The 19,893-nt window shown below is 36.3% G+C and overlaps 3 protein-coding genes across 3 annotated transcripts in view; 1 reads left to right on the forward strand and 2 right to left on the reverse strand.

Moving 5' to 3' along the window:
• HELRODRAFT_192509 (hypothetical protein) overlaps positions 1-4,376 on the forward strand; it is a gene marked incomplete at both ends in the record, with an annotated part of 5,234 nt that extends 858 nt beyond the window's left edge. The window contains 7 exons of the mRNA XM_009022897.1: positions 83-921; positions 1,871-2,302; positions 2,421-2,673; positions 2,779-2,980; positions 3,427-3,494; positions 3,644-3,780; positions 3,891-4,376. Of these exons, the coding sequence (XP_009021145.1) occupies positions 83-921; positions 1,871-2,302; positions 2,421-2,673; positions 2,779-2,980; positions 3,427-3,494; positions 3,644-3,780; positions 3,891-4,376 (2,417 nt within the window). The remainder of the gene's footprint in view (positions 1-82; positions 922-1,870; positions 2,303-2,420; positions 2,674-2,778; positions 2,981-3,426; positions 3,495-3,643; positions 3,781-3,890) is intronic.
• Positions 4,377-6,357: 1,981 nt separating this feature from the next.
• HELRODRAFT_192510 (hypothetical protein) lies at positions 6,358-15,322 on the reverse strand (the record flags this gene model as incomplete). Its single annotated transcript, XM_009022898.1, has 23 exons — positions 6,358-7,417; positions 8,200-8,313; positions 8,487-8,622; positions 8,848-9,012; positions 9,153-9,304; positions 9,716-9,845; positions 9,912-10,064; positions 10,339-10,535; positions 10,656-10,745; positions 10,878-10,992; positions 11,079-11,348; positions 11,536-11,732; positions 11,855-11,973; positions 12,130-12,246; positions 12,370-12,488; positions 12,602-12,712; positions 13,199-13,304; positions 13,400-13,533; positions 13,606-13,669; positions 13,935-14,059; positions 14,205-14,306; positions 14,531-14,689; positions 15,281-15,322. 23 exons carry the CDS (start codon positions 15,320-15,322, stop codon positions 6,675-6,677), a joined length of 3,660 nt encoding a protein of 1,219 aa, XP_009021146.1. The 3' UTR covers positions 6,358-6,674.
• A 2,409-nt stretch (positions 15,323-17,731) lies between these two features.
• On the reverse strand, positions 17,732-19,283 carry HELRODRAFT_175478 (hypothetical protein; the record flags this gene model as incomplete). Its single annotated transcript, XM_009022899.1, has 3 exons — positions 17,732-17,923; positions 18,336-18,464; positions 19,272-19,283. 3 exons carry the CDS (start codon positions 19,281-19,283, stop codon positions 17,732-17,734), a joined length of 333 nt encoding a protein of 110 aa, XP_009021147.1.
• Between the last annotated feature and the right edge of the window lie 610 nt (positions 19,284-19,893).

Here is a 19,893-nt window from a genome sequence, read left to right on the forward strand (position 1 = left end):
CCGGTCACAGCAGCAACACTTCTTCAGGCTGAAGTTTCTCAAATACAACAACCACCACCTGAACAACAATTACAACAAGCAGCCTTGCAAGCACTCAGAGAACAGTGTGAACAATCTGATCATCTAATAAAACAGCAACATGAACATTCAGAATCAGTTGTGGAAGGAGAAGAACTTCATCGGCCACAACATCGACTTGACCGAGACGAACAACAACATCAGTCCACCGAACATCATCACCTTTGGTCTGACATCATAGATGAAGATAGCACCATCAGCCCCATAGAAACATACTTCAATAATGCTGACAATAACAACAACACTGACACAACGTCGACCTTAACTCCTCTGTGGCAGTCCAACTGTCCACCAAATGACTATGCAACAGCAGCCACAACAACCACAACAAATGCCAAAAACAATAAGGAAAGTGTCAGGAGAACTAGAAGTTCAAGGCATAAGAACAAAAATAAAAATAATACCATCAACAACAATGACAGTTATAACGACAGAAGAAGTAAGAGTAAACCAGATGATGTTGCGAAATCTGCTGCAGACGACTCAAACAATCAACATGGAGGTCGAGATCATCACCACCACCACAATCGTCATCAGGAAGATGATAAATACATTCATTTCAGGAAGAACCGACCGAGCAGCGGTAATGGTAATAATAGAAAAAAGTTTGCCGGTGCAGATGGTTTTAATGATTTTAATTGGCGGTCGACCAATATGAAGCCGACGGTTGACCAATCATTGTCTGGGTCTTTGAGAGGCTGCAATGATGAGAATGCAAACACTTACCGGGATGGTCTTGCAGCAGAAGCCAGCCACACTGGCAATGCAAATATGAACAGTGATGAAAACTTTCGAAATGGTGATGAAGTTTTTGCAGAGGAGGGTCTAGATCATCAAATTCGGGTGAGAGTGAGTGAGTGAGTGAGAATCATTTCTATTACAATTATTTCATTATATGTATGAATGTTTGTTATTCATGACATGTTCATAGACAACTTCATCATATCAATATCATCATTTTTATTTTCCTTATCAGACCAATTTTTCACTTGCTCCTGATAGCAATGCTTAATTTGTACATAAAAATTTTAGCCACTACAATCACATCATTATAAAACATTGCTTCCAACATGAGTTAGCTCCTGAATGTAAGTACAAGTTTAAGCATTTAGTTAGTAATGGTCTGTAAATATTTTTTGTGTATATAGACGTGTATGTACGTACATACAAACATACATACATACAAACAAACATACATACATACATACATACATACATACATACATACATACATACATGCATGCATGTGCACAGCATATACACTTTCATTTGCACTACAATGGTGCAGTTAAATGAAAACATTTTGACTTGTATACCAAACATAATGCTGTTGATATGTATGTACATACTTACATACATAATATCTATCAACATTGCCTTATATGGAGTTAACTTACATGTATATTATACATACAGACGTATGCACGTTTTCTTGGATGTATAATTATATGCTCTCTATACATATGCTTTTTCGTTACTAAGAATATTATTGTAACAATTGTATTTTCGTTGGCTGCATACATTTTATAGAAGCATTAATATTTTTTTATTTTCCATTGTCTTATCACTTTTGTTCTTGTTTTAACTGTTATTATTATTTCAACTACTACTTTATTATCTGCAATGTTAGCCACAAATTGTACGTCAGTCAAGCGCTACCAGACCACCACATTACTTTCATTTTCATCACCAGTCACACTCAGGCCATCACCATTTTGTCACCATAACCCTCGCCCATGCAATCCTGATTGCACTGCAATGTTAACATTAATGACAACAACCACACCCTCAGACCACATCGGAATCAGATGGCATGCTTCTATCAACATCAGCGGCAACTTCATCAGCCACAGCAGCAGCCACAGAAGCAGCCACAGCGGTATGTGAAGACACCAGCATCGAAACTTACAAATTTGAATTCCCCGGGGACCTCTGCGGCCTGCTGATTGGTAGGAAGGGAAGGACCGTCAATGCGATCGGTAGTGAATCTAACACGTCGATCTTCGTCGATCGAAGGTCTGAAAGTGCATCAGCGGGAGGAGCCAGTGATAAACAAATCGTCATCATTAATGGAACAAAAAAATGCATCAAGATGGCCCTGAAGCTGCTGAAAGAAAGATTTCCTCCTAAGAAGTTTCCAGAAATAAATTTTGATGTTTGCATTGTTGACGACCCACTGCCTGCCTCAGCCAGTCCGATGTTCTTCACTTCTGATGCCTTTCAAGTTGGTTCCTTCTGCAGTTTCATTGCTTAATTTTTCACCCTGGGGTAATGTGTGATTGCTTCATGGAGATCATAAACTTCTCAACTTCAAAAACGTTAACACTTTCTTATTTTGACAGCAACTCGAGTTACCGTCATCAGAGATGTTTCCAGGCATGGTTGCGAACATTGTGTCCGCCCATCACCTATTCATCCATCTGCCCTTCCACCAATCCTTCCAGTTGCTTCCCATGCTCTCATCGTACATTTATTCGTGTTATTCTCGCCTGGCTGGCAACAGTATGAACCTTCCTCATCCGATCATGCGTGAGTGGGTTACGTCGCTTTACATCCTTATCCTTTATGAATTCAGAGTGGGAGAACTTTTTTGCCGTTTGAGATTTTATCAGAATGAAATTTTTTCACCCGACACTAGAAAGTGAATGAATGTGAATAAGTAAATGAATGTGAATAATTTATGTTAATTTTAATTTTCAGCCTACACCTTTTGCATATGCGGGATCAATGGTGGCTGGTACAGGAGCCTGGTCACGCAAGTTTTGAATAACAGGAAGGATGGAGCCAGCTACAATAACGACGAAGATGGTAATGGTGATGATGATGATCTGACCTACATTGTTAGGTTTGTTGATTATGGAGGTTACGAGCAGGTCAAGGCCAGTGATCTATTTCTTATCAGGTTGCTTTTCATTGGCTGATAACATTTCATCATTCAATTGTGCAAATCTCATTGGATGATAAATTGATTTATTTATACCACTTCTAAACTGTCAGTGTTGTTAGATATTTAGGATTTTCAAATGCTTGAATGGTATTTAAATACTCGCCCCAGTATTTAAGAGGTTTTTGAGATTATTAGTTATTTAGTTAGCAGTATTTAGACAGCATTTGATGACTTTGAAGTGGCAACTACTAAGAGGTAATTAAATTTAATTACTTTGCAAAACGTTGTCTCATCCATCGATCATATATTTTCTTTTCCTCCGTGCAGTTTATGCTTGTAGGGTGGGAGTGTTTAAATTTGTTGAGTCTTCAACTTTTGAGCATTCAACAACATTTCTTTTAACTATAAAATTAAATAATTTATTAATTATTGATCTTTGATTTCAACCAATAAAAATGCAGAAATGATTTCATGGACCTACCCTTCCAAGCCGTCGAGTGCTACTTGGCCAACGTCTACCCACCTCTTGGTTCGTACTGCAGACATTGCTCATTAACATTCACCTACCTCATTAACATTCATAATGGCCACCTGATTGCCGATCATAATCTTCATCTCATAAATATTTATCAAAAATTATTATGCATAAACACAAACCTTATAATGACCACCCATAAGGAATGAATGGCTACCCGGAAGAGAGTGCAAGGAGGTTGGAGGAGTTGACGAGGGATGTGCAGCTGTGTGTGAGTGTGGTTGGCGTGGCTGACAATGGAGTCCCATGCATTCAACTCTTCAAATCAGTTGATGACATGGTTAGTTGGTTGGTTGGCTGTCTCCACAAGTGATCCTTTATTGCAACTGTTGTCGTAATATAATAACAACTGTTGTCGTAACTTAATATTCTGACTAACAACAACCACAGATGCTGTTGGACGTGGCCCAGGACTTACTAGAGCTGAACCTCATCAGCACCTGCCCACCACAGCCTCGCAACATCATATCCCTCGCTGAAATCACTGCCCTCAGTGCGACATCGACGACAAACACGACGACAACCTCATCTACTCATCTTCCCCACAGCAACGATGTTGTCTTCAATGATTTTGCTCCCTCAAACGCAGTTGGAATGGGACTTGCCACGGACGCAGTTGGAATGGGACTTGCCACGGACGCAGTTGGAATGGGACTCGCCACAAGCGCAGTTGGAATGGGACTCGCCACAAACGCAGTTGGAATGGGACTCGCCCCGAACGCAGTTGGAATGTACAACAATGGGGTGGTCGGTGTTTCTGACGACCGGTACATCGACGAGGCCATCAGACGAGCCAACATGGTCTACGATATGGTCAGCATGGCAGATGATGATGGTGCTGCTTATGAAGAGCCTGATCACCGTTCCTCTCAATGATGAAATGATGTGATGTGTGTAGCACTGATTATTATGTAAATAGTTTGTATGTGTCTGCCCGCGCGCGCGTAAGTTAGTTCGTTTGTACTTTGTAAATAGTTTGAAGTGTTATCGGTAATACGAAAATAACAATGATGAAATAATATTAATATTTTATTATAATTATTTTCTGCGTGTGTAAGATTTCCTCTTATTATCCTCTTTCAACTGATTTCGTCGTCCTTAAGTGCCGTGTCATGTCTCACTCATCTTCTAATAGAATTTGATTACAATGCATCAATTCATACCACTTACATGCTAACGTTAAATACTACAATTGACTATTAATTTATATTATTTATTTCATGTTTAAAATATCAGTTTATTCGTTCATTCACTTATTTATTCATTCACTGAACTGTTTGATTGAATGCATGACTTACGAATGCTTAATTTCCAAAGAAGTGTTATTATAATTTATATCATATATATATATATATATATACATATATATTTATACCTATACATATGTGCGTGTAGATGCTTGTCAGTGTGTTTAAGTAAAATGTTTAGTTTGTGTGATGTAAATAGTTAAGTTTATTTATGATATATCCAGCCGCATTAAAATTTAGGACATAAAAAACGATTGGGATTCAAATTAGCGATGAAGACTTGAAATGAGATCGAATGTTTAATTGATTGGAGGAATTAATGCTGTTTGATGCTTACAAATGCCAATAATTGTTCAGTGAATTAAAAAGGTAAGTTTTTATTAGGTACGCCGTTCGTTGGTCAGTTCGTTCGTGTTCCAACTCCCATGTTATACTATATTCGTTACATCAGTCAGTAGTTGGTGCATTGTAGTTTTTCAGTCATTAATGGATGGATTGGTGGGTAAATGAATGATTGGTGGGTGTTGTAAGTAAATGAATAAATTTATAGATTAAGTTTGAGTATCTGGATGGACGGATGAAGAGTTGAGTTGCAGTTATTGTTCGTGCCTCTTCAAACTATAGATATACACTTCTTATAGCTGTTTTTTATTTTGTATATTAATGTTATATAAAAATTATTGAGACTAAAAGATTATTAAGTATTCTTATCCAAAAGTCTGTTGTAATAATTTTTATCCGAAGTTTCTACATCTAGCGTTTTTAAAATATCATGGAAATAAACCCCGAAACAGTTGTTCACTCATTTAAAATTATAGAAGAATTATGATTAGAACGACTCTTTCTAAATAAGCATTGGAACGCGCGGATATAATATATGTAATAATAATATATAATAATGGATATAGTATGTACATTCATGATTGGAACGCATGGAATTTTGTTGCAGGGTGGAAGGCAGAAGAACTATGCAAGGACGTGACGCAAGACTGAACCTCATTGGAGAGAAACATGATTGCAAGGTAGGTTAAGAATTTCTTATCTCAACGCATTTATCAACGTTCATTTATTTCACTTGAATGATAATAAAAAATGATTAATTACACGCTCACAGATAAAATAACTTTTTGATGTACCGGTAATCAGATTTGAGTTGCATCTGGTTGGTGTGAAAGTAGGGAATTTAGTGCATACATTAGATTAAGCCATTAACAGAGAATAAAAAATCGCATATGTACAGATAATTATATAGATAAATGTTTTTATATATATGTATATATATATGAGAAAAATATATTTACACAAGCAATAGGACAGACCAAGAAAAAACTTGAATGCTCTAAACCGCAGTAGAATAACGACCTATTTGAAAGTTTCAATCAACGGACGACTCTTGGATCCTGACGATGGCGCGGGTGCGGATATGTTTGCACGTGATTCAGCAAGAGTTCGAGTAGGAGGAGCAATCTCAAATTAGCTGGTAGTGTTAAGTACATCTTTAAAAGGCATCACTACGAATCGAAATTAAATAACTAAACTGACATGAGAATAGAACTATATAAATATTATATATATATATATATATATATATATATATATATATATATATATATATATGAATAGAACTTTATATGCATGCATGAACCGTCACTGACAGCTAATAAAATAATTTGTTAATAAGAAGAACGATTAGCATGATACATGTATAGCATTAACATTCAACGGACACTAAAGATAACTGAGTAACAAGGCATTTCAGGTATCGCTGCTATCACTTCCATGATAAAATCAGTGATGATGAATACGTGAAGAGGGAATGATGAAGATAAATGAATGCATGGAAAGAAGCTGCAATTGAACAATATCCACACCAACATCATCCTCCTCCAAACATCATCGTCGTTATCATCACATCAGCATCAACGCCTTACATTGCCCTCAATCTATCTAATAATCTTTGAGCTTCAGAAAGTGATGACGAAGATGGCGATGATGATGATGATGGCTGTGGCTGTGATGATGATGATGGTGGTGGTGGCTGTGATGATGATGATGCTGTTGGAATTATTTTTTTGTAGTTTGTAGTTTGTTGCATTTGCTTCGTATATTTCGAGGATGATGATGGTGACGTGTTTGATGTCTTCATCTTCACTGGAGATGTGGAAGATGGCGATGGTGAATATTTCGATGGGGAGGTCTTTTTAAAGGAAGTTGATGGCGATGACGATGTTTTAAACTGTTGTTGTTGTTGTTGCGTTGTGAACTGCGTCCTTTGAGTGTTAGGCTTGTTGGATCTTGCGGCTGTCGTTTGGCTGCTGCTGATGCTGCTGGGTTTTGGGGATTTTTTATCTGAAGCTTTGATGATAGTAGCGTTGAGACTAGCATCACCACCACCATCCACATGGTCGTCATCGTCATGAAAGAGGATTGTTTTCAGACCGGAGGGATGTTGCTCTTTGTATTTGCGTTGCTGTTCTGATTGATGGGGTTTTTTAAACTGTTGTTGTTGTTGTTGCGGTGATAATTTTGTTGTAAGCGTGGATGGTGTTGCTGTCGTCTTTGATGCTGGTGTTGTCGATGGGGTGGATGTTGTTGCATTCAAACCAGGGCTCTGCGGGCTCAATACATTCTGACGCGATCTCGATCGTACAAGTTGAGCTCGTCTCTCAGCTATTTTGTTGTCATGATGATGATGACGATGAAGAAGAGAATGATGATGACTAAAAAAGTAACAAAGGCAATCATTGGAAACAAAAAATGTTATTCAATCTATGCAAAGACTAAATGAAACCAAACAACCCACTAACCAACATGTAAAATTATTAATCCTAAAAATGCAGTTAGGTAAATAAATAAAGTTAAATTAAATTAAATCAGTAACTTTGACGAAAAAATGAACGAAAAGTTGAAACGAAAAACAACATTCAAATCATTCCCTGGAAAATAAATCTAAAAACAACATAGATAGTACCTAAGTAAAGGAATAAGTTTTAGTGCATTGAGTGAATAAGTAATGATTGGAAGATTCATGAATGAATGAATGAATGAGCGAATGAATGAATGAATAAACAAATAAATGAATGAGCGAATGAATGAATGAGCGAATTAATCGCCAACTTACCCATAACTTTCTTCTGACATCTATAAGAACCCAATTTTTTATTCACAAACTTATTTCAATGGGCCATAATTTAATTTATTTAATTGATCTTTCTACCTACCTACCCACCCACCTACCTACCTACCTACCTACTTACCTACCTACCAACCTACCTACCTATCTACCTACCTACCTATCTATCTATCCATCTATCTACATTCTACATAAAACCTTTCGTGTTTATTTAATCATTTTTTCAAGAGCACACATCACAAACACATACATGCAGACAGACATGCAGACAGAGAGACAGACAGACAGACAGAGGTAGAACAAACAGCACAACAACCACCTCCAGCAATTCTTGGGTTCTTCCTTCGCTCCTTTCTTTCTCGACTGACGTGGAAGGCTGACCCTGTCTTAAGGGCTTCCAATAAATTGTCCATGACACCCTCCTGGTCATCATCTGCTTGGTGGTTGGTTGGTCAGTTGGTCGTTGTGATTGTGTGGTGCACGCAGTTTGAAATGAACAAATGAACAACGTTTAACGAAAATGAAATGGCGGACGTCAATAATCTCAAAATGAAATGAATTGTAGTAAGACGAAGCGATAGCTGAAAGATGAATGAATGAACAAACCAGCATTGATGTCGATAATCATCTTCTTCCTCTTTCTTTTCTCTTCCCTCTCCTCTTCCTGCCTCATCAACATCTCTTTCTGTCGTTTCATCTTCTCTTCTTGTTCTTTCAATCTATCCAGGTCTTTCTTGGCTTGCTGGTTGGATTGGAATTTTGAAAGTTATAGTGCCTTTCTTACGAAATGCCATCAATCTATAATGCAAGAGCTCGTTCAACAGAGAAAATCAGAGAGAGAGAGAGAGAGAGGAGAGAGAAGAGAGAGAGAGATGGAGAGAAATATAGAAAAGCGAAAAAAGAAATAAGACCAAGCAAGCAAGCAAGCAAACAGACAGAGGAAGAGTGATAGTAGGAAAGAACCAACTTGAAAATGTTCTATGAAGAGTTTGAGATCAGCGAACATCTCCTCCATGGAGTACCTCTTGTAATCGTAGCAGAAGTATTTCGAGATGTCCTGGTACCTGTTCAACATGTTCTTGTGCATGCCTTCCAGCAGGCTGCATTGATTGCTACTCTCCACTAAGAATGGGTGAGATGTGGAGGTTAAGGAGGACAAGCAGGACGACGATGAAGGAGATGATGATTGACGTGGAAGTGGTGATTAACCCAAAAATTATTAAGGTGAATTTGATGATGGCGAATGTGGAGATGGAAATAGTGTAAGGATATAGTCATGACTTGAACGAATCGATCGTCACAATCGTTAGCATTATTATTTTTGCAGCTGTTGTGTTCTCGTTCGGCGTTCTTCAGATCGATGTCCAGTTGCTCCACCTGCTTGCACATCTGCACCACGGCCTTTTGCAACAAATCTTCAGACACTTTCAAGAAAATTAATGTCATAATCATTAAAATTACAATAGTGAAAATTAGTATGGCCGCTGAAAGTTAGAACGATGCTGTACCACGTTTCTATCTTTCAAAAGCATTTGATTGTAGCGAACATTGAACTCTTCCAGTAAAATTGAACTGTACGACACGAGAGGTCAGGCATTAAAATGGCTCAAATGGTGTTTAGATTAGGTTAAATTATTCATGATTCTTCAATTTAAATTTCTGAACAACTCTGTTAAACACTTGAAACTCAATGGCCAAATATATTTAGGCGCAATGAACTTATTTTAGAGATCTATTCTGGTCATCATGCTTGTTAATAATTTTCTGTTACTTTGAAATAAATTTCAATTCAATTATAATAATTATTGTATTAATTATAAAAATTATGAAAATACCTCTCGCGGCTTTCTCAACATGGGAGAGTTCGAGATAGAAGTCAATGAGAGGTGGATGGTGGTTCTGCACGTACTGCACCATGAAGTGCATCAGGGTCTGGCTGTTGTCTGTCGACTTTGTGTTCACCAGCTGAGGGTTTAAATTTCATTTGCAATTATCAATCTTATATTTGTGCTGAATGAAACTAAATAGAACCTTAGATATGAAGTTCATTTCAAAGCCAATCGTCTGCTCATTCCTGGAACCAGCGTTCATGTAGTTGCCTAGCAGCAAGATGATGCCCATGACGTCAGCAAGTTTGGTACTGTTGCGAACCTCCTCCATGGCGACCAGGGAAGCAACCATTTCCTGGAAGGGATGATCGAGTTGAAATTAAAAAAAAAATTCAATGCTTCATTTGTTTCTGGAGTGTTCTTGATTTTAAACAGCTACAACGACAACAACAACGACAAATGTAACAACGGCCCACTGGTTTGATTTCATTGACGGTCTCGTTGAATTTCATTTTAAATTGGATGGATGACAAACGAGGTTCCAACCTTTTTATACTGGACATCTAAGAGAGATTAATATCACCACCATCATCATCATCATCACTGTTATCATCATCACCACCACCAACCACCACAGCAAACTGTTCGGGCTCCGATAATTCCTGATAATGATCTTTCAGAAGAGCGAGTTTGTTAATTTGATCGCGAGGTGGCAGTAGTTTGATGAGTTGGTCGATGAAACTGAGGGTCAACTTAGATTCATCAACCTGCAATATCCTCCTCTTTATCTCTTCATATGGCACTTTAATGGAACCAAGCAGGATTGCTGTGGTGTGTGTTGAAGTATGTTCTTGTTTGTCTGTGCGAATGTGCACTTTTGTATGTTGTGTTGCCAGGTAACTGAACAATTGAACAGCAATATAATAACAACCAAAACTCTACCAACACAAATTCTGAGCAGATTTAGAATCGAGCACTTTCAGTTCTTTAACTTTTTTAAATGCCTTCTCGACCGGATCACTTGATTCTGGTTTGTCTGTTGGTGTGTACGAGTGTAGGTGTGTGCGTGTGTAGGTGTCAGTCTATTAATATTTTCATGTAATTCATACTCTCCACCGTCTGGAACATCACCGCCACAACCACATCATCGCGGTTCATCACCACTGACCGCTAGTTTTGAAAGCAAAGTTGCTAGTCAGCTGGTTGAAAAGTTCAACTGAAGCAAACTTTTCCTCATCCAATCTCAGCCAGAAGCTGTCCGGTTGTAATGCTGACGGGTTGATCTGTTCAATGTTCATTACTTGGTAGGTGATTGGTCAAACGATTCATTGATTGATTTAATTATCATAAATTATGCAAATTAGCAGACCTTCACCCAGTTGGCTCGCTTCATTTGTGTTGAAGGGTTGTACTTTTTCTTGGGCTTCACAAAGTCAGGCAATTTAACAACCGAAGAATGAAGGCCTGCGATTGGTGGAGGAGGCGGATGGATGGATCCCGGAATAGGAGGAGCAAAAGGGATGCCAGCGAATGGCGGAGGAGGTGGTACGGGAACGTTTGTTTGATTGGTCGTTTGTGATGATGAAGGAATATTGTTGAGGAGGGCTGACGATATTGTCGATCCTATATCACCGGAAATCTTTTGAAATTAATTTAAAAGCAGTTAACCGCTTGTCACATAAGGAAACAGCAAACATTCAATTGAGAAGTGAGTAAATTGAATCAGTGGCCATCTGCAGGACCAATAAGCTTGCGGAGCATGAATTGGACCAACAAATCATAAAGAACATAAAAAATCTAGCCCACAACAACAAACCAACAACAACCTTGGACTTGAGAATTTGGATCTCTTCTTCGTAACCTTTCACCTTGGCCTCGAGCGACCCAACCTTGGCCTCTAACTCCTGCCTGATCGTCATGACCTCCTCCAACTTCTGCCTGAACTGTCGCGGTGGACCCAGCATGGAGTTGAGGTTAGTAGATGAACCAGCGAACTCACAGGAATCTTCGGACGACAACTTACCTGCCATGTACAAATCATCGTGGAACTTATGAAAATTTGACAATCAGATGAAAGAAGTAAAAAACGAAAGAACGAAAAATGGGATGAGAACAAAGGAAGAAGAACGAAACGAACGAACGAACCTAACAGCGGTTCGACATCAACATGAAACCTCCTGTTGTACCTGAAGTCTGGATCACATCCATTTCTGTGCAGCACTATTTGCGTCACACATTCCTCTATCAGCTGATAATATTGAGGTCTGTATGATGATGAGGAAGAAAATTATGATGATGGTGGTCATGTATGATCATGAAGATAGAAACATCAAGTTAGTTACTCATATCACCATAACAACAGCCATCTTCATCCTCGTCACCATCATCAACATCATCATCAACATCATCATCAACATAACCTGGCATAACTATCTTCCCTGATGATGAGGAGATGTTGAAGGATAGAAAGGAAATAATTTTCTGAAGGCGTGTCTACGGTCGAACTCATCAGCAATTCGAAACATTCTCTCGGATCGCTGGCGGAAAATGATGGAGAAAATGATGATGGTGGTGAGGATGATGATGAGAAAAATGAAGACGATAATGATATCTGTAAAGATTACTATGGCGAAGAAGCGAAAGCATAAAGTAGTTCCTACTCCATATCAAGTCGGAGGTTGTCGTAACGATGGCTGAACTCCTCAGCGTCATAATCTTTGTGTTCTAAAAATATTCTCACCTGTGATTGGATCTCATCGTTTGGGTGGCGCTCCAAGGACTGAAAAAAGGATTCAAAAGTTTATTATTACCGCGATATCTTTTCCTAATCGTCACTCTCTATCATCTGCAACATCACACACACAAACACACACACACACACACAAAACCTACAGGTAAAAGATCAATCAGTCCATTCCTTAAAAACTCGTTACGTAAGTGCAGTCTGAAATGCAATTCATCTGCAGTGCTGATGATGGCGTTTGTTAGTTGCAAGCAGGCAATCTGCATCCAACGACAGGTTGGTGTGAGAATGATGTTGTTTTTGTGTTATTTAATATTTCGACCCACAGTTAATTTAAATTTCATTTGATATATTGATAATTATATACCATCGTACAGTTCATTTATTCAGCTATTTATTTTATATTAAATATTCATTGAAACATTTAAAAAAGTTGTCAAAGCGTTATTCTTGAATTATTTTGCTTCATGAGATTAAACTCAGGCCTTTGCAACTTGTAACATCCTGCTGGGTGTAGGACATAGCAGTTACAAAAATTTCAACTGCTGATATGAAGACAGTTGTGGACGACGATGTGTGGTCGATGGTGATACCACAACCATGCAACGCATATGTCAACCCTAACCCACTCTTGTCATATTTGATTCAAACTCGGCCATCGTACACACGCACAACAGAGTCAGGCGAACTCAATCACCCTAACCCTAACCCTAACGCCAGCCACGCTTGAATTTTAATTGGGTAACCTTTATTTGAATGTCCTTAAGATTAAGACCTTGGACTATTGGAAGGAACCTTTCTTGGCACCTCAACTCACCGCAGATTGATATGGCTTCCAACACTTTGTCCAACCTGGAGATGATGTCAATGATGGCCATTAGGTACAACAGCAACAGGCACGCGCGCGTACATACACACAACACAGACAGACGCACAAACAAACAAACCCATCTGGTGGAACGAGTGATATGGCAGCTATCAACTTGACAGCTTCCAGCATGCTTGGAGCATCGCGCACATCCACACATCGGCACAGCAGCACGAGAGCCTCGTCATGCTTTATCAACTGCATCAGCCCATACTGTTAAGATGATGACGATGATGACGACGACGATGATGATGGCGATTATGACAATGATGATAAAAATAGCACCTTGTTATTCGAATAAGCACTCAAACATTTTATACATTCCAATGTGCTCCTCTTTTCTGATTGGCTGAGAAAAATTAAAAATATATTAAATAAATTATTTATATAACTATAATAACAATTAAAATATAACACAGCGGATAATATTGAAAATCATAGTGAGCTCACTCATCAAATGAATAGCTGAGACATTTGAGGATCCCATTCAGTCCATTCTTCTTGCCAAAACTGATCACCCAGCTGGAGTGAGAGTTATAAACAGCAACCAATCAAGTTTAAGCCTGACAAACTCATTAATATTTATAAATTCTTATTTATACAAAATAACCAACCTGACAGGATTGTTGGTTAAGGCGACCCTGAGTGATGATATGATGCCATACCTGGCCCCACCCCTCAAATCATTTCTGTTCATCTCATAAATGAACTCATCGACGGTGTCTACCTTACTGTGGCTCTGTGGTTTCAAGCAGTTTTCTTCATCATCATTATTATTATCATCTTCATCATCATCATTATTATCAACTTCATCATCATCATCATTATTTTCTTCACCCTCCTACCTGAAAACATCAACATCATCCGACTAACGAATGACTAACCAACATGGAACCCTTGAAATGCATGGCTAACATTGCCCTCTTCTGTTCTGTTGTTTTCAATCTCAGTGGAGCTTTCTTCTCGTCACTCAGGTTCATATCGTCCTAATTTTTCATGGAAACAAAAATTAATGAAAGTATAAAAATATATATGACTGTGTATGAACTTCAGAAATCGATGAGCCATCTTCAAGAAAAGATTGGATTCATCGAAGCTTACAAGCAGATTCATGTATGCATGCATCCATTCAACCTTAATAACCCAGACAGCCTGCCACCATCCAAACATATTTTAATCTTAATTTTAAAAAAACCAAACGTCTTCTTACAAGCATTTGTTCAAATTTTAGTTGGACATCGTGTTCTGAGAGCTGGTTAATTTTCTGCTGGATGATGTGCAGCTGCTGCAAGTTCTCTCCGGCCACATCATTGTAGCGATTTGATTTCTTTCTCTTCTCTAAACTTCTTAATGAGCTGAACTTGTCCAACTGTTATTTTATTTAATATATTTTAATTTTAAAACGTTTAATGGTCTATTTTATGTATTAATTTTATTGAAAGACATTTTTCAAATAGTCACTGGATCTGAGATAAATTTGGATTTGAAATAATTGGTTCATCTACACAAAATAACTTTCAAACTGGCAAGCATAGACTTAATAAGCTTACAATTGATGGTTGAAACACCATCACCACTTACTTACATAACATTCCATAATCAAAAAGACAATGCTCACAAATAATTTTCAGCAATGAATTTTCATCAATAAAATATTTAGAAATTCCTTTATTTAAAACTAAATAAAACTACAAAATGTTAACAAATGTTAAGATTTAAAACTTAATATATATATATATTATATTACAATATATTTAAAAACCTAAAAAAAGCCTTTAAATTCTGATTTGATAATTTAAAATTTGTTATTAAAGCAAGGGTTTATTATAATATTAATCACTTAGTGCTTAGTATTAACAAATTAATAACATTATTTTCATTAAAAACATTCCTTCTCAGCCACATTCATATATATCACATGTTAAAAGATAGATTGATTAATTAAAAGTTTAAAACATACGATGCTGGTGGGTTTTTTGTTTCTGTTATTCCTAAAATCCATTTCATTGACACTTGATTTTTTATGTAAAAAAACTGATAACAAAACTTGTATTATGGGATGAATGGATCAGAATCTGGAGATCAATCTTTACTTGTGATCTAAGAAAGATTCAACAAAATATTTGTGATCAAGTCAATTTACAACAGTTGAATGACCAATCTCTCACACACAGTATTTTTTAATATTTAATGTTTTAATCAGCTGATCATTAGCTAATAAGTTGTACATGCACATTATTACAAGAAACAAAAATAAGGTGAAAAATAAGCTTCAATTCCAATGCAATTCTTATTTTTAAAATTAGGATTCAATTCAAATTTAGGCGGGGCCACCAACAACAGATTCCTCAGATTATGTCCAAAATTTCTTGTGAAGTGAATGTTTTGACATATTTTACTGTGGCGTTAAAAAGTTTGATTTAATTTTAAAAATTGATCCAAATTTCAAATTTTAATTAATCGACGCAAGATTTTATAAAAAAGATTGACAGATTGCTTTGTATTTACACTGCTACTTTTACAGACTGCCAGCCATTAAAAGTTTACTTTTAATTTAAAGGTAAAAACGAAAAACTTAAAACACAAAAAAGCTAAAATTTCTGGGTCCAGTGAAATTTTTTAAATTATTAAATTCTTCATTTTTAAAACGTTGAAACCGCATTTAATTTTAAAAGTGATTGATTAAAAAATGGCTATGAGGAACCATTAAATTTAAATTTCATCATATTTTATCATCCTATTTGAATAATTGATGAATAAGTCATTTAATCTTATGAATAATACAGTCAGTGAAATAGTCTTATACACCCAAACACACACACAGACACACACACAAACACAAAATCACACACAAACACAAAATCACACACAAACACACACACGTGAAAACGAAACGTACAACACAGCCCAGCAAAGTGAGGCAGCATATGATAATAATTACATCAATTTCGTGTGGAAAACAGAGAAACTTTCCAAATGAACTTGAATTGTTGTGTCACTCCTCGACTATTATGTTGGATGGGGTGGCAATCCTCCTCCTCCTCCTCCTCATCATCATCATCATCATTTTCGTTATCATCGTTTCAAGCCATAATTTTGAAATAAGATAACGTATCTTGTCATCATTATTAGCTATACAAACATTCATCATCGTCATCCTTTAATTCCCATGATATCATCATCATATTTATATTTATCTTAGAAATTAAATGACGGGGATGATGATGATGATGATGATGACGACGACGACGATGATGATGATGATGGGATTGATGAGGATCCAATAAGCAAAACTGTCTATAATATCCATGTAATAATTAATGATTTATTAGAGATGAATATTGTTAATTATTTTGTGATCATCTTTCTCCCTCTCTATCTATCTTTCTATCTATCTATCTTTCATTCTCATTCTCTCTCTCTTTCTCTCTTCTGATTAGCGTAATGTGCATTTATATAGGAGTTTACGCAAGTCTCTTTGTCAATAAAAAGCTGTTTGATGCGTTATTTTGTAAAGCGGTTTGTGATAATAATAATAATATAATTATAATAATAATTATTATTATTATTATTCCCATCATGATAGTTTGGAGAGTGAGCACACACGCACGCATGCATGCTTACTACTTGCTTTTTAATGGGTGTTTTTGGGGATATCAAATAACTATGCAACCGCTATATATCAACTTATCTGCCTCTATGCAACTAGCATATCTATATATCTGTATCTCTAAATATATATAAATACATGATATAATATTACAATTCAGACTGACAGACGTATACAATTATAATGATGTATCACCGCATTTTCAGCATTACCTACTAAGTTCGTGGCTTAATTTCTCCATTTTATCATTAGTATTTAATTCCTTGTGTTTACATAAAAAGTTGTTGCTCCTTTTGTTTTGTATTTTCATGTACATTTTCGTAGAAGGCTTTATTTCAGTAAACTTCGGCAGTTTATTCAATTATAAAATTAACAGACGTCGTCACATTTCATAGTCGGTTCGTATTTATAATTTCCCAACAAGGCAAATTTATAGGACCTTCCTTGAATCGTTCAAATTTCAATTGTAGTAGAACTCCTGGATGCTGTCTTATATTTTTCTATTTATCTGTTTATTTAATTATTTGTTACGGGCTCTCTATGTTCTTTGGCGTTTAACTCGTTTCGTCATTTCTACGCTCCTCCTAGCAAATCCCTTGCTACGATAGGTATGTTCGAACATATCTATCTTTCTTTATTTAAATGTTATAGGATAGGAATGCAAAAAGTAACACAAACTAACAAATTTTTAGCACTTTATTGTTTAAGATTTTTTAGTAAACATTTCTAATAAAAATTTCATGATTGCCATTTCATTTCGTAAGATTGAGTAGAAATTCGTTGGAATAAGTTATTTGCAGGTTATTCCTTGGAATAACCTGCCTGCTGGTCCTCCACATTTGACTCATCGTCAGCGCTCATGCAAGAAGATTGCATCATATTTCCCGCTATAAACTGCACGAGCACGTTGTCTCCTTCTTCGTCGAACCCGTCAGGTTCATCTTCGCTCTCTTCATAATCTTTGTTCGTGTAATTTTCTTTTTTAAACTTTCTCTGGCGCGCGCGTGTGTGTGTGTATGTGTGGTTGTACGCGCGCGTCTGGTGGGAATTATATATCTGTATATTTATGAGTTTAGTATCATGTTGCATTTTCATACAGCACTAATTAGTGAAATCAAATTAATGAAAAAAATGTTTTATTGGGATTAGTTCAATGTTCACTCTTAATGCAAACTATCTTTTTGAACGTGTAAATGATATGTGAAACCAATGTTATTATTGCCAGAGTTTGTAATATGCACTGTGCGTGTGTGTGTTTGAGAAGATAGAAAAAACGCATTTGATACATTTTTTGAGGACCAAACTGATTATTGGTTATTCCAAACTTTTTGCTGTGAGGGCCGCATTGACAACTATTTTACCTTTGAAGGGCCGCATATGTACTTAAATAGCAAATTTTTTCGACCCGGGGGTGAATTTTTTTTTTAAGATTTATGGCTTCTTTTTTGGTCTTAATGTCTGGTTGACGACTTTTCTTTTGGCGAACAAGGCCCCACTGGCTGCATGGGGCCCGCGGGTCGTAGTTTGCCCCCTCCTGGATTATTTCATTAAATTATTACCAACAATTTGTAATATTATTAATTTTATAATTACTGTTACTTTAATTCTTAATGAATGAAAAAATTGATAAATCAATTTATGACAAAAGTGAATGATGAAGTAATGAGAGTTAACTAATGTGACGAATGTATAATCTATTTGATAATACATTTCTTACAATATAAACGCTAAGCATTAAAATGGACGAAAATAAAATTATTGTAGTAGCGGTGATTTTTATTATTATTCTTTTGTTATTTTGACTCGACGCTAAACAGAAATATTAAAGAATGATTTTACCATGAAACTGGTCTAAATAAGTTAAGAAGGGTTTATTTTTTGTTCTTTTCATGTTTTATTACAAAACTTTGAACCAACTTGACTTTACCTAACTGAAAAACATTAAAATTAAAGGAACATTCCTGAGGCAATTATGTAATGATTACTTTTTTTATCCGTCATCTTGATTATTTCACGATTTAATTTGTAATTCTTTCTATATTTGTTTATAAACATTTGCCAACCAACCGGCCGACCACCAAATTGTTATAATTTCGTTATCAGAAGTTCAAATTATAAAAAGGATGTTCCCAATTTTTCAATTCAAAATTTTTCCACCAATTCATCTCATATAAAATTGTTACAACAATTATCGGCGTTATTATAATTATAAAACACTTATAAATAAATATATTAATACATATATACATACATATATTCGCAGCACACTTGCGTATGTATGTTTTTATAAACCCACTTATGTCAGAGCAAGTTGCAGTATCGTCATCATAATCGTCATTACCATTAACCTCATTATTGTTATCATTCCACAATCATCAACATAATCATTATTATTATTATTATTATTATTATTATTATTATTATTAGAGAACTTGTAGAGCGCCTTTTATAGTCACCCAAAGGCGCTCCATGATTTGTGCGAATCAATCCAAGAAGATATGAGTTTTCAATTCCTTGCGAAACTGTTGAAGAGTCAATCCCGGTCGACGGAGGTGATGGGGCAAATTATTCCAGCAACTGCAAAACTTCTATCAGCAACAGCCAACTTTGTTTTCGGCACCATCAATAAATCTTGATCATCTAAACGCAACTTGATTGACGGATGAGATCTAACTCTACGTATTATCATTTCAGACAGGTAACTTGGACTGAGACCATTCAGGCATTTGAACACCATGATGGAAATTTTGTATAAGATTCTTTTCCTAACATTAAGCCAATGAAGATCCAACAGCGTTTGACTAATGTTATCAAACTTCAAACGGCCACTAACAATCCTGGCCGCTCTGTTCTGAATTGACTGTAGAGAAGACAATGTACTGTTTGATACTCCATAGAAAACACTGTTACAGTAGTCCAACTTTGAATGAACAAATGCATGAACCAAACATTTCAATGTGTCA

This window comes from Helobdella robusta, assembly GCF_000326865.2.
Source record: "Helobdella robusta unplaced genomic scaffold HELROscaffold_33, whole genome shotgun sequence".
Lineage (NCBI taxonomy): Eukaryota > Metazoa > Annelida > Clitellata > Rhynchobdellida > Glossiphoniidae > Helobdella > Helobdella robusta.